The sequence below is a fragment of the Protobothrops mucrosquamatus genome, unplaced genomic scaffold (assembly GCF_001527695.2).
Source record: "Protobothrops mucrosquamatus isolate PMUCROS unplaced genomic scaffold, P.Mucros_1.0 scaffold2494, whole genome shotgun sequence".
Lineage (NCBI taxonomy): Eukaryota > Metazoa > Chordata > Lepidosauria > Squamata > Viperidae > Protobothrops > Protobothrops mucrosquamatus.
In genome coordinates, this window is record NW_015388560.1 from 17,959 (window position 1) to 38,007 (window position 20,049).

At 39.4% G+C, this 20,049-nt stretch overlaps 2 protein-coding genes across 3 annotated transcripts in view; one reads left to right on the forward strand and one right to left on the reverse strand.

The window, feature by feature from the left end:
* Positions 1-12,667, forward strand: part of PLA2G12B (phospholipase A2 group XIIB) — a 16,634-nt gene extending 3,967 nt beyond the window's left edge. The window contains exons 2-4 of one of the 2 annotated variants that reach the window (XM_029285918.1): positions 3,443-3,531; positions 5,084-5,249; positions 12,549-12,667. In XM_029285918.1, the coding sequence (XP_029141751.1) occupies positions 3,443-3,531; positions 5,084-5,249; positions 12,549-12,667 (374 nt within the window). Of the gene's footprint in view, positions 1-3,442; positions 3,532-5,083; positions 5,250-5,392; positions 5,396-12,548 lie in introns of both variants that reach the window. The other variant, XM_015825122.1, reaches the window with a different exon arrangement.
* Positions 12,668-17,101: 4,434 nt separating this feature from the next.
* Positions 17,102-20,049, reverse strand: part of OIT3 (oncoprotein induced transcript 3) — a 43,789-nt gene continuing 40,841 nt past the window's right edge. The window contains exons 8-9 of the mRNA XM_029285919.1: positions 18,802-18,901; positions 17,102-17,275 (exon numbers count right to left, since the gene is read on the reverse strand). Coding sequence (XP_029141752.1) covers positions 17,102-17,275; positions 18,802-18,901 — 274 coding nt within the window. The remainder of the gene's footprint in view (positions 17,276-18,801; positions 18,902-20,049) is intronic.

The following is a 20,049-nucleotide window of genomic DNA, read 5'->3' on the forward strand; positions in this document are numbered from 1 at the left end:
ATATATAAATATGCCTCTCCCGCCAAATCTGATGGGATGCGGAGACAATCCCTCAAATACCTCTACCATTATTACTGTATGATTTGCATGCTCTAATGTTATACAGCATTGCTTTTGTTCATTTTTTTTAAAAGGTTGTCATGGTAAACTTTAATTGATTATTACATTTTAGCTTTCTAAAGGCACCTACTAGGGTGCAATTTATAAATTGAAAATGACATCGACATATATAAAAAGCAAATATACTGTACATTAAGTCATAAATCTGGGTTAAATGGGGATTCCATGTAAAGTATGCCTCTTGCCTCTTAAAATAAAGAGCCCCTGTTAAAAATGTAGGAGCAGATGCCTGTAAAATTGAAGGAACAAACCTATTAGGTCATGACAAAAGGATGAGGTCATCCTGCTCCTATTATGTCCTTAAAATGTCAATCTTCCTTGGCAACCAATGAAAATTTACACAATTTCCTGCCTGTCTTCATACTGCAGGCAGTTCTGTGGACTAGTAAGCTACTAAAAAGTAATGCAAGTATTTTGAACCTCCATCCCACCCATTCTTTTGAGCAATGCCAATAGAGGACAGACACAGATGTCCATTTGCCAAGTTGCAATATGTACTATGTATAGTCATGTAAGCACTATGCATAGCCATTTCACACACCAGTAGTTTGTCCCCATGCTTTTCATCTCAACAGCTACTAGGTAGTCACCAAATGTCATGCTCATAAAACCATGTCTGTCTGTATGTATGTCTGTCTGTTTTTCTATCTGTCTCTCTGTCTATTTATCTGTCTATTTGTTTGGGGGCACAATTCAATGGTTGAGATCATACTTTGTTTACAAACAAACAGAATAACAGAGTTAGAAGGGACCTTGGAGGTCTTCTAGTCCAACCCCCTGCTCAAGCAGAAGACCCTATACCATTTCAGACAAGTGATTATCAAATCTCTTCTTAAAAACCTCCAGTGATGGAGCACCCACAACTTCTGAAGGCAAGCTGTTCCACTGGTTAATTGTTCTAGCTGTCAGGAAATTTCTCCTTAATTGTAGGTTGGTTCTCTCCTTGATTAGTTTCCATCAATAGTTCTGCCTTCAGGTACTTTGGAGAATAGGCTGACCACCCCACCCCACCCCCTTCATTGAGGCAGAGTGAACCAACTATTTCTGATTCAATCCCATGATCTTCTGAAATAAGAAGCTGATACAAAATTATTGGAATAGCTATAATATATTCTTAGCTTCTAGCTACTGCAAGTATTCTGGGTGATGTATTCTGCCCCAATTACTTCTTTCATAAGAACGTTTTGAAGAAATGAAAGGATAAAAATAATTCTTAAAATATGCACATTTCTGTAGAATAATCAAGTCTGAATGTAACAATGGAAGCATCCCATGATTAGATGAGTGTTTTCTAAATAAGCTAATTCCACATCTATGGTTTTAACATTGATAAAAAGGACTTGTCATTAACAGTACCTTCAGAGAGCACTGGACTAGACAGTAAAGCAAATTTCAGGTTTGTTTTGCACTAAGCAAATGTTTGACAGATAATCTTCTTTTTCCAGTACTAATCATCTCTGTCCAAAGATGAAGTCTTTTGCAGTGTGAGTGGGTTTCCCTGTTGAAATGATGTTGACAACATGTGAAATAGCACATTTTTCACTATCTACAAGATGGGACTGTATCAGGAAAACCATCTACAAAGGGGCTAGGATGAAGAGATTTATTTTTTTTAAAAGAATATTATCTCTTTGATGGGGTACTTGCTTGTTCACTGCTTTCCAGAACAGATTAAACCTGAGCTTCAGTTATCTTCTCAAGTCTTTTTGAGTACTAAGACTTAGAATTGTTTTGCCAGCCCAGATAGTGTTGTTATACTCCATTTAAACATTATTACCTGTGTTAATAAGTAATGAAAAGAGTTAATTTTTGCTTGCAGCTTATGTTTTCCTCTTTATTTGAGGTTGTCAACTCCCTCAAACAGGGTGTCTGCAAATGGGGGGCACAATGATGGTCACAACCACACACAGGTAATCCTTGACTTACAACCATTCATTTAGTGACCTGTTGACGTTACAATGGCATTGAAAAAGTGACCTATGATTGGTGTTCGTGCTTATGATCATTGCAGCATCTCCATAGTCCTGTGATCATAAATTTGGGCACTTGGCAACTGGCATGCACTTGCAATGGTTACATTGTCCCAGGGTCATATGATCACAATTTGTAAATTTCCCAGCTGACTTCTGGCAAGCAAAGTCATGGGAGAAGCCATGACTGGTAAGTTACTTAACAATTGCAGTGATTTGCTTCAAAACAATGGCAAAGAAAGTCCTAAAATTCAGCACAAGTCACTTAACAACCATATTGCTTACCAATGGGCATCCTGGTCCCAATTGTCATAAGTCAAGGACTACCTGTAATTCGAAGCCCCACCCATTTTTTCAAATGCACTGCACATTTGACACACAGGGCTCCCCAGTGGTGGGATTCAAATATGTGAACAACTGGTTCTCTGTGTGGATGCCACTTCTGGAAGTCCATTCTGAGCCTGGGCAACAAAAAATTAGCTACCGGTTCTGCCGAAGTGGTGCGAACCGGCTGAATTCCACCACTGGGGCTCCCCTTATGCAGTTGTTATTGGCATTTTGACTCTTTTGAACTCTCATGTATACATCCTTCCCCTTAAAACCTGCTTCTTTTATGCTATCTCTAAAAATATAATGTTCTCTTTCTGTAATTGAGTTGTATTACCTTATTACAGTATAAATAAATAAAAGCAAGGCGTTTATTAAAAAAAACCCTATTGAGTTTCTAATGTGGGCATGAACTGCAATATTAAATACGGAATAGAAAAACTGCAGTCTTTGATTGCCGGCATAACATATTATTTGTTAAATTTGACAATACTTTAATGGTAACACGAAGTGGCATCTATTTGATCATAAATTTTGACATCCAAAAGTTCTTTTGTTTGCAGTGGCAACAACTAGTGGGCTAAAAGTCCGAGACAAAAGGAATCCCTTTCAAAGTCTGCTTTTATATTTCAGAAGGAGAATGAGCAATTCAAAACTTAAATGTCCAGAATAGAAATACAGCTATAGTTAGAAGAGTTAACCTACGTAAAGTTTCTGATCTTCTGTATGCCTATTGGTTTATGTTTCAAGGATTCCTAATTAAATTTATGACCTTGTCTTTGGCAAACCCTAGCTTTGCCTTTCCTATTTTCCAACAACATTGTAAAAGACAGAAATGCAATTTCTAGCTTTTGAGCTGCTGCTAGACTTTATCATGCTAATCACTGGCCATGCTGACTAGGCCTGATGATAATTGGAATTCAACCTCTGAAGTACATCAGGTGCACGTACAGGACTTTATGTTTTACTGTATAATTCTTTTCAAGGCTGCCACAAAGTACTTTTCTTTGCTTTTTTTTCCCCAGGGAAAGCACCATTGCCTAGACCAAATTATAAATCTCCAGAACCCAATGGCTGTAGCTCCTATTTCCTGGGTCTCAAGGTACCAGAAAGTGTATGTACTAACAACCCATTTCCATGATGAAATAATGAAATAATTAATTGATCAAAACATCCAGGAAGAAAGAAGCGTTTGACTTTGTTACAAATAGCTGCAATTGCTCACCTATTTCTATTCAAAGTTGGCCTAGACAGTCACTTACCCCATGTTATGCAAGCTATTTTCCTATACGTGCCAAAGGGGATGGCCAGCTGCTTATGGCAGACAAAACAAATTTGTTTTTGTCTGACCACTGCCCATAGAATTCACTCTTTGATTGGTTGGGCACAGAATATTTAATCCCCAACTGTTAGGAACAGCTGTAGTGTTAAATATATCTTCTACAAATGGAAGATTTGGAAATGGATGCTGGCTAGAAAACTGTCTTAATAATTAAAGGGCCAGAGTACTGTAACATGAATATTAGCAATAAGAAGATTGCTCAAATACTTATATCTGATTCAGATTAAAGTCCATTAATCTCACCTCAGCTGGTGCCATGACTTAAGAATTAAGCCAGCATCTGATATTTCCTAGCAGATGAACAATTTTCTAGCAGTGAAATTCCCACATTACAGAATTCAGAATAAAAGAGTTGGAAGGGATCTTGGAGATCTTCTAGTCCAATCCCCTGCTCAGGCAGGAAACCCTATACCATTTCAGACAAATGGCTGTCCAGTCTCTTAAAAAATTCCAGTGTTGGAGCATTCACAACTTCTGGAGGCAGGTTGTTCCACTGATTAATTGTTCTAACTGTCAGGAAATTTCTCCTTATTTTAGGTTGCTTCTCTCCTTGGTTAGTTTCCATTCATTGATTCTTGTGTTGCCTTTTCATGCTTTGGAGAATAGCTTGATTTCTTCTTCTTTGTGGCAGCCCCTGAGATATTGGAATGCTGCTATCATGTCACCCCCAGTCCTTCTTTTTCATTAAACTAGACATACCCAATTCCAGCAACTGTTCCTTATATGTTTTAGCCTCCAGTCCCCTAATCACAGAATTCTTTGTTGCAAGAATGATCTGTGTTTGCTGAATAAAACTTGCATTTTTCATATTCCATATTTTCTTTGCATAAGTTCACCCTGGACGGCATATTAAAGTGCACAAGCTCCAGGCTCGCTGTTCACTGATTGCTGGTACTTTCAACCTGATGCAACAGAAGCAAAGTCTTGCTCTGCAACTATAAAATTTCCTGGTAAATCTCCAAGAAAGTTTGGGACAGTTGCCGCTTTGTTGACATATTCAGGTTGGCTGAATGCATCCTTGGACGTTGAACAATATCTTGTCACTCTGTAAAGCAGTTAAAAGCCATAGGCAGATACAGCTAAAGGAGATCCTCTCCTGGTTCCTATTTATTCCCAAAATAAATAGATCAATTTGCCTAATCTCACGTTTCACTGCAGTCCTCCTGCTGGGCAGGACAGTCAAATATATAGCACTTTCACTTGTTAAAATATTCATTGTGTGACGAGGCATGAGGAGCTTTTTTGAAAGGAGAAATATGGAAGGAGGGGAAAATCATTTCCACCCCCAGAATAATTTTGTTGTCTCTTGGCATTCTTTTTACAGCTTGATATGGGCATCCCAGCCATGACTAAATGCTGCAACCAGCTGGATGTATGTTATGATACCTGTGGGTCTAATAAATATCGCTGCGATGCCAAGTTTCGTTGGTGCATGCAGTCCATCTGCTCTGACCTTAAACGTAGCTTTGGTTTTGTTTCCAAGGTAGAAGGTAAGTTTCCTGTTGGGGAAGATGTTAAACACATAAACACATGGCTGCACTGCCACACCAGATTCTGAGCTGCCAGTAGGGACAGGGACCATCTAGTGACCTGGACTCAGGCGCTTGTGAGTGAGCTCAAAAACCAAATACAGCTGGTCCTCGACAACAGTTCATTCAGTGACCGTTCAAAGTTACAACAGCACTGAAAAAAGGGGCTTATGATTGTTTTCCCTCTCACATCCGTTGCAGCCTCCTTGTGGTCACGTGATTAAAATTCAGATGCTCGGCAACTGACTCATATCTATGACAGTTGCGGCGTCCTAGGGTCATGGTATCCTCTTTTTCAACTTTCTGACAAGCAAAGTCAATGGGGAAACCAGATTCACTTAACAACCATGTTACTAACTTAACTATTGAAGTGAGTCACTTAACCACTGTGGCAAGAAAGGTTGTAAAATGGGGCAAAATTCACTTAACAAATGTCTCATTTAGCAACAGAAATTTTGGGCTCAGTTGTGGTCGTACGTCGAGGACTTCCTGTGTTGAGATTATCTGAATGTTTTTTTAAAATTATCGCACCGATGGACAAAGAAGGCTAGACCAGACTTATTATACTCATCCTGAAATAATTAAAAAGCATACCAAGCTGCATGCTCCAGACCCAAAAAGTGCATTTTTTTCCTATGAGATTTATAGGATATAATTAAGTAGGAAGGGAAGCAAAGTAATTTCAGATGGATGTTACCAAGGTGACTCAACATTTTTTTATTGCAGTGCTTGTGTTCCTGAAAGGACCAATAGAGAAAGTGTGGTTCTTCACGTATTAGGACTTAACTCCCACTCTGGAGCTGAAGCCCAAGAATGTCTGCAGGTTATGCAAGTAGTCCTTGACTCATGACCCCAATGAGGACCAGAATTTCTGTTGCTAAGCAAGGTGGCTGTTAAGTGAATCACATTCAATGTTATGACTTTTTGCCACGTCTGTTAAGCGGGTCACTGAAGTTGTTAAGTGAACCACATGGTTGTTAAGCGAATCCCACTTCCCCCAGTGACTTTGTTGTCATAAGCCAGCTGGGAAGTGTTCAAATGGTGATCACATGACCTTGGGACACTGCAACCATCATAAATATATGCTGGTTGCCAAGCACCTGAATTTTGTCCATGTGCCCATGGGGATGCTGCGATGGTCATCAGTGTGAGAATTGCTCATAAGTCACATTTTTCAGTGGTGTTGTAATTTTGAACAGCCGCTCAACAAATGGCTGTACCTCCATCTGAATAACTAAAAACAAAACTTCCTCTAAAGCAGGGGTCCGTCGACCGGCACCGGTCCATGGCATGCGAGAAACCGGTCCGCGCAAACAAGCAACGCCCCATCCACAGGATGTAGGCAACATGCGAAATCACGCCCCTTCTGGGCTGTGGGAAAACCTCTCTCCACGGAACCGGTCCCTGGTGCCCAAAAGGTTGGGGGGCGCTGCTCTAAAGCCAGCCAGTGGAAGGAAGGGAGGGAGGGAGGAAGGAAGGAAGGAAGGAAGGCTATTACATTGAAAGATGCAGAAGTTTATTAAAATATATTTGTGATTTAAAAAAGGCGTGGAACACTGAACAAAATATTTTGAAAAAGCTCATTCAGGCAGAAAATAGCATTTCATTCCCATGCACCATTAAGTTCTCTTTGGTTCAATCAGAAGCAATTAGATGGAAGAGGGGTTGCTAATTTAGTTTTTGGATGTAACAAGATAAATTAGGAAGTTCATACTTCAGAGCTACTGATGTAGGGGACAGTCTCAAAAAAAGCGACTTACTAATTCATTGGCTTCATTAGGGTGATAAAATGTGTAGATTTACTACTTCTTGGTTGCCGGGTTTGAATTCAGTAATTATTTATATATCTGTAAATGGGGGTGAAGTCTAATTTGATTTCCATGAAGTTTGGGATTAGGATATTGTCCTCTAGTTCTGGGTATGTAGCCCAGTTCTGCATGAGGCTACTCTAGGAATTTACCTTAATACACAAGATTAGACTTTTAGTTGTCCTTGCTCAGGTTTAGATACAATACATTCACTGGCATTATCTTCTAGATGTCCAGAGAAGCATCTATCTTAGCTCTTTTTGATTGTAGAACTGAGCCTACAATCTTATGTATACAAACCATTTGCTATCCTATTTCCTCCTACTTAATTTCTAGCAAAATTTCTTCCTGCACTTAGAAGCGTGAGAAGCCGTTTACTCATTTCTCTTTTAGGGGTGAGTGACTTTTCCAGCAGGCTAATATTAGAGATTATCATATAGCAATAGCACTTAGATTCAGCACTCTCCAAGCAGTTTACAGAATCAGCATATTGTCCCGAACAATCTGGGTCCTCATTTTACAGACATTGGAAGGATGGAAGGCTAAGTCAACCTTGAGTCAGTCAGAATCGAACTCCTGGTTGTGAGCAGAGTCAGCCTGCAGTACTGCATTCTAACCACTGCCCCACTACAGCTCCTACTGTATATAAGACAGGGGCAACATTTAATTTTGGCTATGATCAAAACACATCTTCCTCCAATCTGTTAAGGGGATCTTTGACCTTATCCTGTCTAAAGAGCATCCCATCACAGCCTCAGTCCTTTTCTATCACACAAAAAACAAGCAATTACATGACGGACAGTTTGACTGATCTACTCTTCTAAGGGAAAAATGGAAGGAAAGAAGGATGATGGAAAATAATGTTTTAAGACCATTGTGATGAATTGTGAATTTAATAGTATAATCCATTTTTCATAAATATCATATTGGAGGCACTACTAGGTTATTTTGTTCTGAGAATGTTTGCTTGCTGTTGTATTTCTCTATTATTCAATATTTATTGAATTATTAATTATAATTATGTTAAATATAGTGTTATCATTAAATCTGCTCCAATTTACATATAAATATCATTAAATCTAACAGTTTATAGAAAAAGGTGAAAGAACTCTGTGAGTTATGTATATGCTTTAATTAATGAAAACAACATAATTAATTCATAATAAACAGCATTAATGAAATATGTAGAACAATAACAAAGCTACAAATAATAAATGCACAGCTTGTTGAAAAAAAAATGATTGGGTGAGCTAATAAACTCTATCTCATATTAGCTAAAATTATTCTTCAGTTAGCCTGAATAAAATCCCCCAAAATGCTGAATCATACTAATTAGAACAGAAAATCTCATTTGTATTTCTGAATTCATATACACTTCTTTTAAAAATTATGATACCCAAGCATATTACAGCTAGCTCTGAAAATATTAGGCTTCTAGATTCCAAACCTTTGCTACAGTCTGCCTTCTGAATTAATTTAGTTGAAAGAAATAATGAAACCCATATTTTAATTATGAAGCACTTTTTCCCATTTATATCATTTTCTGTGGTCTCACAGATCCAGGCACCCTTTTAAATACTCGATCCTTGATTTCTGTATTTATTTTCCTTGAATTTCTCTCTTCTCTCTTTTCAATCCTCCTTTAAGTATTTATCTGGAAGAAGATGTTCTCTCTTTCTTATAGCAAATGTCTCATGCATATTTATAAAGCTATATATTTTAAATCACGTTGCCAAAAATCTTTTCCAGTTTAATTCTACTAGTTAATAAAGGTGAATAAAGTTATAAATATTGGCTAGAACGCCAAGAGGTAAGAAACTCTGCTGAAAAGAAGAAACTATTTTTCATAAATCATTTCAGAAGCCAAGAAGAAGAAACCACAGTGGGGGAAATAGTTGTTTTTCATCAAGACTTAGGGCACTTCTGAACAGGGATTCTTCATGAGCTTGAAAGTCCCACGGTGTTCCTACAGGTCAGAAATGTTTACAGACACTGAGTCTCCATTATCCCAGTACTCTTGTCTCCAGCTCCTTACTTCAGACACTATAAGGAAAGTTTGCAAATCTTCTTACACAGAGAGATCTAGATGTCCTAGAGGACCACCTTTTGAATACGAGCCAGCAATGTCTTGCAGTTGCCAAAAAAAGCCAATGCAGTCCTGGGCTGTGTCAACAGAAGGATAGTGTTAAGATCATGAGAAGTGATAATACTGCTCTATACCATACTAATGAGGCCACACTTGGAATACTGCATCCAGTCAGTCAGAATAGAACTGAAAGGTACCTTGGAGGTCTTCTAGTCCAACCCCCTGCTCAAACAGGAGACCCCATACCATTTCAGACAAGTGGCTGTCCAGTCTCTTCTTAAAAACCTCCAGTGTTGAAGCACCCACAACTTCTGAAGGCAAGCTGTTGCACTGATTAATTATTCTCACTGTAAAGAAGTTTCTCCTTAATTCCATATTGCTTCTCTCCTTGATTAGTTTCCATCCATTCTTTCTTGTCCTGCTCTCTGTTGCTTTGGAAAATAAGTTGATCCCCTCTTCTTTGTGGCGGCCTCTCAAATTTTGGAATACTGCTATCATGTCATCGCTAGTCCTTCTTTTTTCTAGACTAGCCATACCCCAATCCTGCAACTGTTCTTTGTATGTTTTAGTTTCATATTAATGATGGCCACAATAAAGATGCTGAGACCCTAGAAAGTGTGCAAAGAAGAGCAACAAAGATGATAAAGGGCCTGGAGTCTAAATCATATGATGGAGGGAGGGAGGGAGGTAAGTCTAGTTTATCGAAGAGAAGGATTGGAAGGACATGATAACTGTCTTCCAGTATTTAAGAGGCTGTTACAAAGATAGATTTATTCTTCAAAGCACCAAAAGACAGGACAAGAAGTAATCGGTGTGTTGAAAGAAAAATCAGGTTCAGTTCCAAGCGAGGAATAAAATGGAGGCTGCTTAAGAAAGAAGGTTCCTGTTTATTGATGAGCAGAACCAGCAACACCATGCAGTTCTGGGACAGCTGATAAATGGAGTTGAGAGTGGGTGGGTTTTTATACCTTCTTTCGGGGTTTGTGTTTGAGATGCCTGTTGTGAAATGTACTTTGACCTGTGCTTGAGTGTGCCCTTTTCTAATTATTGTTGCCTGACTCCCATTGTCCTTGGAGCTGGGTGGGAGAAAGTAAATTCTTAATCCCACCAGCTATTTATTGTGCCCCAGTGTTTCTGAATGGATTACCAAATCTCCATTTCTAAAGGTTGGCCTCCTCAGGTTTCTGCCTGAGGAAAGGGAGACTGGGGCTGTTTCTGCCTAAGATTTTTTCTCCATTTTTCCTTCAGGGGAAATATTCTATCCTGCCTCTTTTAATATCCCCAAAATATTTCATTCTCGGGGGGGGGGGGGTTGACTTCCTACAGGTGGAAACTTGTTAAAGAAAGATCCAACCTAGAAATAAGGAGAAATTTTCTGCAGTGAGAACAATCAATGGAATAGCTTGCCTCCCGGAATTGTCGGTGCTCCAACACTGGAAGTTTTCAAAAATAGACTGGACAACCATTGAATTGGGATAATATAGGAGCTCTTGCCTTGAGCAGGGGGTTGGATAAGAAGACCACCAAGTTCCCTTCCACCTTATGATTCTGTGTTCTGTGTTCTAACATGCACTTAAGTTCACAAGTACAATAACAGAGGCTCTAGAAAGAGTACAGAGAAGAGCAACAAAGATGATTAGGGGACTAGAGGCTAAAACATATAATGAACAGTTGCTGGAATTGGGTATATCTAGTTTAATAAAGAGTGGGGTGACATGATAGCAGTGTTCCAGTATCTCAGGGGCTGCCACATAGAAGAGGGAGTCAAACTATTCTCCAAAGCACCTGAAGTCAGGACAAGAAGCAAACAGATAAAAACTAACCAAAGAGAGAAGCCACCTAGAAGCCACCTAGAACTAAGGAGAAATTTCCTGACAGAACAATTAATCAGTGGAACAACCTGCCTCCAGAAGCTGTGAATGCTCCAACACTGTTTTTAAGAAGAGACTGGAGGGCTTCCGGTTCCAGATCGCAGCGCTAGCAGACGTTCAGAGAGACTGCTCTCCCCGCAGTCTCCATAGATACTTCTACTGTCTTTTCCTCTTGTTCTCTTTCCTTTTTTTCTGAATGGCATTGAGCACCTCTTGTTTGTAGCCTTTCATGTTGGATGAATTGGACAGAAATGATCTCCAAGGTGTGGGGTCCTTGGTTGTTTTCTTGCAGATGTTTCATTACCCAACTTGGAAACATGTTAAGTGCTAGAAGAGATGGGGGTTTGCTCTTTGTTTATATACAGTGGTTTGCCCTGTCAGCTTGATAGTCTTGATGGTATTGGTGATCTCCAAAGTGCTTCTGAGCAAAAGCATAGCCATGTGAAAGAGCATTTTAGGCAAACTTATTAAAACTTCTGTCTTAACTGGATAAAGGAGACCCTAAAGTTAGCCACAAGGTGATAATGTAGCAACAGGGGAAGGAGGGATTTTTAAATAGGAAAATGGCACAGGAAAAAAATTATTAAAACCATTTTCCTCCTTGCTATGTTTCTCATAGCTCATTCACTTTCACATGTCCAGAAAATAAGAGCTTTTATTTTTAAAATGGCAATCTTTACTATATTTTTAGCATATCATGCCAAATTGAAGGGAACAATAAATATAACAGCGTTTTGCAGCTTATTGACTTCTCCTGCTGATGGGAAAGAATTTATTGTCCAAGTTATCTCAAAAGTGCCAGAGAAAGGAGAAACTGGACTATTTCCAATGTATATGAGGGACCAAAGAACTACCAGGAATGGACTTTGGCTGAGTGGCAAAGATGCACTAGTGCTGCTAAACCTGGAATACAGCCTGAGGTCCAGCTCACGCACCCCTTAGGACCAAACAGAAAGATGGCAATCCCTTTAGAGATAAAGGTATTTTGAGGCTCAAGAAGAAATGCCCTTCCATGATGATAAGAACCATGCATATTTGATGAGAAATGTAGCACTGAGCAGCTTATGATTTCTTGATACTAAAGGCTTAATGTAATAAAAATGAGGTATCTTTACCTCATGTTTCTGTCAGTGCTGTATATATAACACTATTATAGCAAATATTCCTAAAGTGAGTACTGCACCTTTTCAAAATAAAAAAAAATCAAAATCAATCAGAATAGAGGTGGAAGGGACCTTGGAGGTCTTCTAGTCCAACCCCCTGCTCAAGCAAGAGACCAATATTCATAATATTGGATCCATTTTTGGAAGCTTACATAAAACAAGAAAACTGTTGCTTTTGGGCTCTGTTTGCTGTGTTGGCATAGAAACTTTAGGCACAGTTCTGGAGGTTGACTCAGATCTTGATCACTTTCCTATGGTCTAAGGAAAAGAAATCCCAGTAGGCTTATAAAAGAAAGAGGTGACTGATTTGATCTCTTTCTCTTTTGCTACAGCATGTGAATCAATAGCCGATACGATATTCCAAACAGTCAGGACCTTGGGTTGCCGTCCCTTCATGAACAGCCAAAGAAGTGCCTGCATCTGTAATGAAGAAGAACGAGATGAATTGTGAAATGATCATCAAGCTGTTTGGTAGTGTGAGATAATGTTGGCTTCTGGTATCCTTTGTTTACAAGTGGCTTGGTCTTCTATCTTCTGGAACAAGCACAAGTTTCTTAACTTTGGGGCTTGGGAATCAGCTTCTTATGACCACCCATGCATTAATTGTCAAGTGAGCACGATTGAGAAAGAAATTCCAAAAAGCAATGGAATTGCTTGGTCCGATACCCTCATTTGTTCTATCCAATTGCTTCTATCCACTTCCCAGAGCATCTGCTTGACTTAGAGATGATTTGTCATATGTGAAGAGCAGCTAAGATACACATGAGCAATCCATGCATCAAAGAAGATCTAGAGGCTGCAAGATGACACTGACAGTATACACCTTTGCAGTCCATATGTGTATGCTAAGCCCAAGGCTTTCCTCAGATGCTGTTGCTTTTGCTTTTCAAGGGATACAAAGCCATAGAAATCTTACATTGCTGTAAAAAGAAGTCCGTCAATATTGACTAGATTACCAACTGCAGATCTCAGTTTGACACAAAAACAAGAGTTGTGGGCATCTGCTTGAAGACAAGAGAGAGACAAACGCCAAGATCAGAGTATGAAGTCATTGTATAATACTCGTTTTATTTCACTAAATCATTGTTCCATTTAAGAGGAAAATTATGGATCATCTCATAATAAGAAAAAGGTATGAATAGATAGATAAGAACAGTATAAAATGCAGAGCATTTCAAACTTTTATTAAATAACATATACCAGTGGTGGCGAACCTATGGCACGCGTGCCAGAGGCGGCACTCAGAGCTCTCTCTGTGGGCACGCGCACCATGCCCCAGAGATGGCAACCGTCCCTCTTCAACCAGGTGCCCCTTAACTCACCGAGGTCCCACGTGGCCAGAGGCATCCCAGCACGGCTGGTTTCCCTCCCCTCCATCCCATCCCTCCTGGCCTCGCATGCTCTCCTTTTCCCGGGCACGACCCACTGCATCGCCTCCACAGCTATCGGCTTCTCTGAACTGCTGCTGGTGGGCTGCAGAGCCCCAGAGTGCACCGGTTGAGGGGCCAGCAGGCTGTGACTGCTGACGGAAACTGTCGGCCCCCATGCGCTCGCTGGCCTCTGTGTGTGGGTGCCGATGTGTCAGGCAGCAGCCACCCCAGCCCCTGCCTCACCTTGCCCTGTGACAATGGCACCCCCGCCCTGCCTCCCCTTGCCTCGCCTCACCTCGCAGGACGAGCCTCCTGCCCACCGCCTCATCTGCCAGAGACCCCCCGGATCTCCTCCAACCCTGCCCAGTCCCCAGAGGTGTCCCTCCCCACAAGCAACATCAAAGTGACCATGCCCACCTTGGCCACACCCACCCAGTCTGCCATGACCACCACAGCCACGGCCACCTAGTGGACACCCGGCAAAAAATAAGTGGGTTTTGGGTTGCAGTTTGGGCACTCGGTCTTTAAAAGGTTCGCCATCACTGACATATACAGTTTAAAATAATATCAAGGATTGCAAGGAATTTACTTCTAACTACATAGAGTTACTACTATTCTACAACTTCAAGTGACACAACTCTATATATTTCATACACGTAAAATTCTTGGGCTGTCCTGATTCTTTTTCCATACCCTCCTCTTTAAAATTGAACCATTCTGATAGATTGTCCATTGCTCGCTAAAGAAAGAGAACTGATTTTTTTTTCTCTGAACACAGGGTAAAGGAATTAAATCTCCTTCTGACTGAGATTGAAGTATTTGGAACTGCTTTATTGTACTACAGTAATTGGGTTGCATTGGCCAACTTTTTACATCAGATGGATTGGTTCTTTTTCACAATCCCCCAGAGAGAAAACTTTCCCTTTCCCCTTTTCTTATGATCCTGTGAAAGACATGCTGTTTATAAGGAATGTTTCATTGGTTTCCCCCAAATTGTTATTATCACAATACAGGTAGACCTCGACTTATGACCACAATTGAGCCCAAACTTTTTGTTGCTAAGTGAGACATATCTTAAGTGAATTTTGCCCCATTTTGTGACCTTTCTTGCCATAATTGTTAAGTAAAATCACTGTGGTTGTTAAGTTAATAACACGGTTGTTAAGTGAACTTGGCTTCTCCAGATTTTGCTTGTCAGAAGGTTGCAAAAGGTGGTCACACAACCCCAGGACACTGCAACTGTCATAAATATGAGTCAATTGCAAAGCATCTGAGTTTGATCACGTGACCATGGGGATGCTGCAACAGTCATAAGTGTGAACAACGGTCATAAGTCACTTTTTTCAGTGCTGTAACTTCAAATAGTCACTAAACAAAGTGTAAGTTGAGGACTACCTACACACAACAGCATACACAACCGTATCATATTATCCTAATGAAAAAAAACCAAGAAGCTTTTCGAATCAAGAGGAAAAAGAATATTTGCATGAAAACTACTCTCACCTCTGAGAGTAGGTTTTTAAAAGCACATTTAGCAAGTTAAAACATGTCATTTTCAGTTGTGTAAATATTAATGTGGTGTTTTTTTTCAAAATAGATTGGAAAACTTACTTTGGATGGGTGGGAGAATTGCAGACAATATTAACTGATGCACAGTTTCTTAAACAGCATAGAGAGCTATCATAAATCAAGTTGTTGGGAAAAAAATTCCCGATAATTCCATAAAGGAAAAAAAAGGGGAGAGTGGTAAGAAAGAGATAATAGTAAGGTATGCAGTAGTTGCAGAACATTTTCAAAGTCTGTAATAGTGTGATGTATAAATTTTCTGGAAAAAATGTGTATTTAAATGTCACGGTTTTCTCTTCAGGAAGTTGAATAATTCAGACTTGAGCCTATCAATTTCTATGGTTGCACAGCCAGGTTTTATAGCCTGAGTTTGAGCAGGCTGAAAACGTTATGAATGTGTGCATTAATCTGAGAACAGGAACGTTTTCAATCCTTGTATGACTTACAAATTATTATTCTTTTCCTTCCAATTTGCAAGGTTTTCTTAGTTATCATGGAGAACGTTCTCAACACCTGCAGAACTGCTAAGAAAGTATTAGAATGGCTAGTGCTCTTTCCACACTACCACAATGCTGTCTACCCAATCATCACTAACATTTTTGCCCCATCACTTTCCAAGAATTGTTCCTTTCCTCTTCCTGCAACTGGCCAATGCGAGTCCTTAATGGTGAGGGGTCCTTAGCTCTCTGAGCTTGGTTGGTTTCTTGCAGACATTTCATTACCCAAACTATGTAACATCATCAGTGCTAGTAAGGAGTGGAGTTTGCTCTCAATTTATATTCTAGTGGCTTACCCTGTCAGTGTTGGTGGGTGTGGTTTTAGATATTCTTTGGTTGGCCTGTTTACTGTTAGCTTGTTTGTCAGTTCCTTAATTGGGGTATTGTTTACTTCTGTTGTTAGGATTAAAATATAATTTGAGAGCAAACCCCACTCCCTACCAGCACTAATGATGTTACTTAGTTTGGGTAATAAAACATCTGCAAGAAAACAACCAAGCTCAGAGAGCACCAAAGACCCTTCATTTCAGCCATGAGCTACAAATATTCTCCTTTATTGGTTCCATATTAACTGGTACCCTTCCCCTTCTTTCTTATTTTCATGTTGCATTTGCTTTTCATGGGGGTTTTCTGTTTTTTTTTCTTCAAAAGAAAGTGATCATTCTACAGGGGCACAGAGAAAACATCTCTCAAAACAGCCTGAAAGTAGTGGAGCGATAGTGTAAATTATTACAATATGTTCATTTCAGGAGGGGAGGGAAGCTCTTGGGAATGGGGAAGCTGAGGAAGATTCCAAATAGGAACTAAGAAAATATGCAACAAATATGCCTTTGTTGTGTTTCCTTTAGATTAGTAGCCAATTAACTTCTGAAATTAATTGATTGAGAAAGAAAAGACTGCCAGCAGCTTTAAAGTATTGTGAGGGTGCAGAACGGCAGTGCCTATTTCAGATCAGTAGGGAAAGACCCTAGATCCGTGAAACCATAATTAAGCCTATGAGCATGTAAACTTTCCAAAACATGCACACACACACACACACACACACACACAATTAAGCATGACAATTTAATATGTTGATACATTACCACCAGTCCCAACTGTTATCCCAATGTCAGTACTGCTTTACAGAAACTCAAAATTTTGACACATATGAAGACTTGTTTAGATGCATACAAAAAAGAGGCAAGGCTTCAATTGTAACAGCTGTAGCTTCAACTTGACACTTGTTTGAGCCATGGATGGCCCTGCATTTTTGACTATGCTTTGAATAAATCATATCTAATTGAAGAGGACCCTGCTTTGACCCTGTAAAATCAAATTTCCCATGCAATGTCCCTGCCACATGCAACAGAACTGAGATGTAAGATTACATCTAATTTGAACACAAGGGGGGCATATGCTTCTGAAATAAATGGGCTGTACACTTTCATCTGTGTATATATATTCATACATCTATTCCTGCACATCAATTTTAATTGGGCCACTTGTCAGGATATGGTGTGTGATGTGATGCCCTTCCTCTTGTGGTTTAACTCTTCTGCGCATCCGTCTGTGACAACCCTGTGCACAGCGAGATCTTTCATCTGTTACTCCACATACAAGAATACGACAATGTAGGAACACTTCCTAAATGGAAAAAAAACATATTTATGTCTACATATATATACCTTCCTATATGTATGCATACATACATACATACATACATTATCTAGGGCAGGGGTAGGCAACCTTGGCTCTTTTATGACTCATGGACTTCAACTCCCAGAATTCCTGAGCCAGCATGGCTCATTTTGGAAACCTCTCTCTTTCCCCTCAGCAAGGCTGGCTCAGAAATTCTGGGAGTTGAAGTCCACAAGTCATAAAAGAGCCAAGGTTGCCTACCCCTGATCTAGAGGAAGGAGAACCACTGACTCAGAAAAAAATGCTATTTCATATTGCTTTGCTTCTCAAACACAAAGAATATCTAAGCTTCTGACTATGAAAGAAGCAGACCCCCATGTCTGGAGATTGGCAGTCTAAGAGATAAAGACATGTGTTCATTTTGCCTTAGCTGCAGTTCTTGGTACAATATTTTGAAACTTCTCTCATTCAGGAGGTGAAGACAGAAATAAAATAGTAGAAGTAACATTAGCCTGGTGAAAATTTATTTGCACTGAACCTTCAGCCATCCCATAATATGGAACAGACACTATGTCAGCCTCCAGCTCGAATATCCAAATAAAAGTCCAGGCTTACTTTCATCCAGCTGTAGCCCTTACCTCAAACAGATACATTTGCAAAGGCAAATTAAATGGATCTGTCCAACACTAGATGTGCGCTTCAGAGAATGAGTCAGAATGGTTGGAGATGTTTAAAAGCAGCCAGATTTTATATATCATTTTAAATAACAGTAATATTTTATTCCTGAGCAAAAACTTAAAAGGAATAATGGTGTTAACTTTTTTTTCAAGAAAAACTGATGATACCTCTATGCTGTAGAATAAAAGCTGGTTTCCTTGTCATTCTTTCCTTGAAATTTTGAAATTGCTGGACTACCAGCAGTTTTGGTTGGATCCGAAACTCCTTGTTGAATGTTTTGGTTAGTGTCATAAAATGGGTAGTGTTGAATTGATTCTTAGGAAGAATCCACTTATATTTATTTATCTTGCAAAGACTGAATTGTTAAGAAGTGCTTGCACATGAGAAGTTCTCATTTCAGAACAGAGAGTTTTAATATCGCCCATTCTAAAATAATAATACAAAATTTCCAAGGGAACCAAGCTGTGAACTCATCTATTTGGTGCAACGGGTGGTGTTTAGCAACTAATCTCAGACAGTCCATTTCGTCTAAGATACAACTCAGGAGAAAGAGAATATGGTAGGTTTGAGAATTAAAAGAAGAAAACATCACAGCTAGGCAAGGCTTGAAAACATTTTGCAAACCTTTTACAGTATTAATATTGGCTTTCACCAATTTGGTTTTGCCTCTCAATCACTTTTTAATTAACTTAAACCCCCATTTACCAATAATATTCATTTTCATTCTCTCCTAGTCAAATCTATCAAAAGTGAGAGAAGATCTTGGTGGCATCTGGATCTTCTGCTAATCCATTTCAATAGACCTCTGAATTTGTCAGCTCTTCTTAAATTCGGGAATTTGAATTTTTGCTCACCTTGTTGTCTTTACCCACAAATTTGAACACTGGGACCTGAAAGTGTTTAGCCAGGTGATCCTTTGATGTATATTGCTTTATCGAATCATCCGAAACACAGCTGAGGAGAAGGAGAGAGAAGACAAATGTCAATGGCTTTCATAGAGTGATGGTCAAAAGAAAGAAGATATTTTAGAGCCTTCCATGAAAAAACAGAAGTGGAGTCTAATTGCATTCCAGAAATGTAAAAAATACCCATTGCAACAAAAAAAGAATGCATTAGGCTTCCCTCACAGTCTGGATTTGCAGTTCTGCTAAAGACCAAAAGATTTACCAGCACCCTAAAACAAATAAATCCTTAGCCAACATTTGATTTCTTCAACAAAGATATAGTGATGACTCAAAAACGTGGCAAAACCAAAGAGCTAATGGAGAAAATATTGTAGGAAATTTTTCTTCTTTTCTTCTCAGGTTCCCAAAAATGTGGGATTAATGACAACAAAGTCAAATAATTTTTCCTGACAATTTTTAACCTGAACTTTTCTGTTAATTTTTGTATATTTCTTTAAAGTAGATTGCAAATCCTTGAGTTGGAGAAAGTGGTTTTTAGACACAGGTTGGAAGTGGACCTTCTGAATGTATACAGAGGTGTGGGAAGTCAGTCCCCCAGAGAAGGAAATATTAAAAGGGCAGAAAAATATATTTCCTCAAAGGATCTTAAAAAGGCAGAAAAGCATGCCCAGTTTTTCTTAATAGCCCCAGGTTTCCCTCCCCCAAGCAGAAACCAGCTCTGTAGAAATGCAGATGATAATCTTGTCAGAAAGACTGGAATCAGGAAACTGGGATTAGGAAGAAAGATCCCTAGAATCAACACCAAAAATCTAAGAGTCATCAGCCCCAGCCCCAGGGAAGCAGGATATGACCCTTGGGACATAATAGGATTAACCCACCACCATCAGAATACCAGAAAGGCACACTCAGACTCAGGTCAAAGTTCATGCCACAGGAACAACTCCAAACAAAAGGCTCCAGAGGGTATAAAAACCCACTCCCTACATGTGCTTTCTCTTCCAGAGCCATCTTTCTGTCTGGCTCTCCTCTTCAATAAACTGCAACCTTCTTTCTAAAGCAGTCACCATGTTGTTTATTCCAGGCTTGGACTGAGCCATGATGAAGACTTTTCCTTCAACAGAGGATGCATTCAATATTCTGTATTTAATTATTTTGTTATTGGCAAATAACCAACTGTATTCACAAAGAGGAAAATAT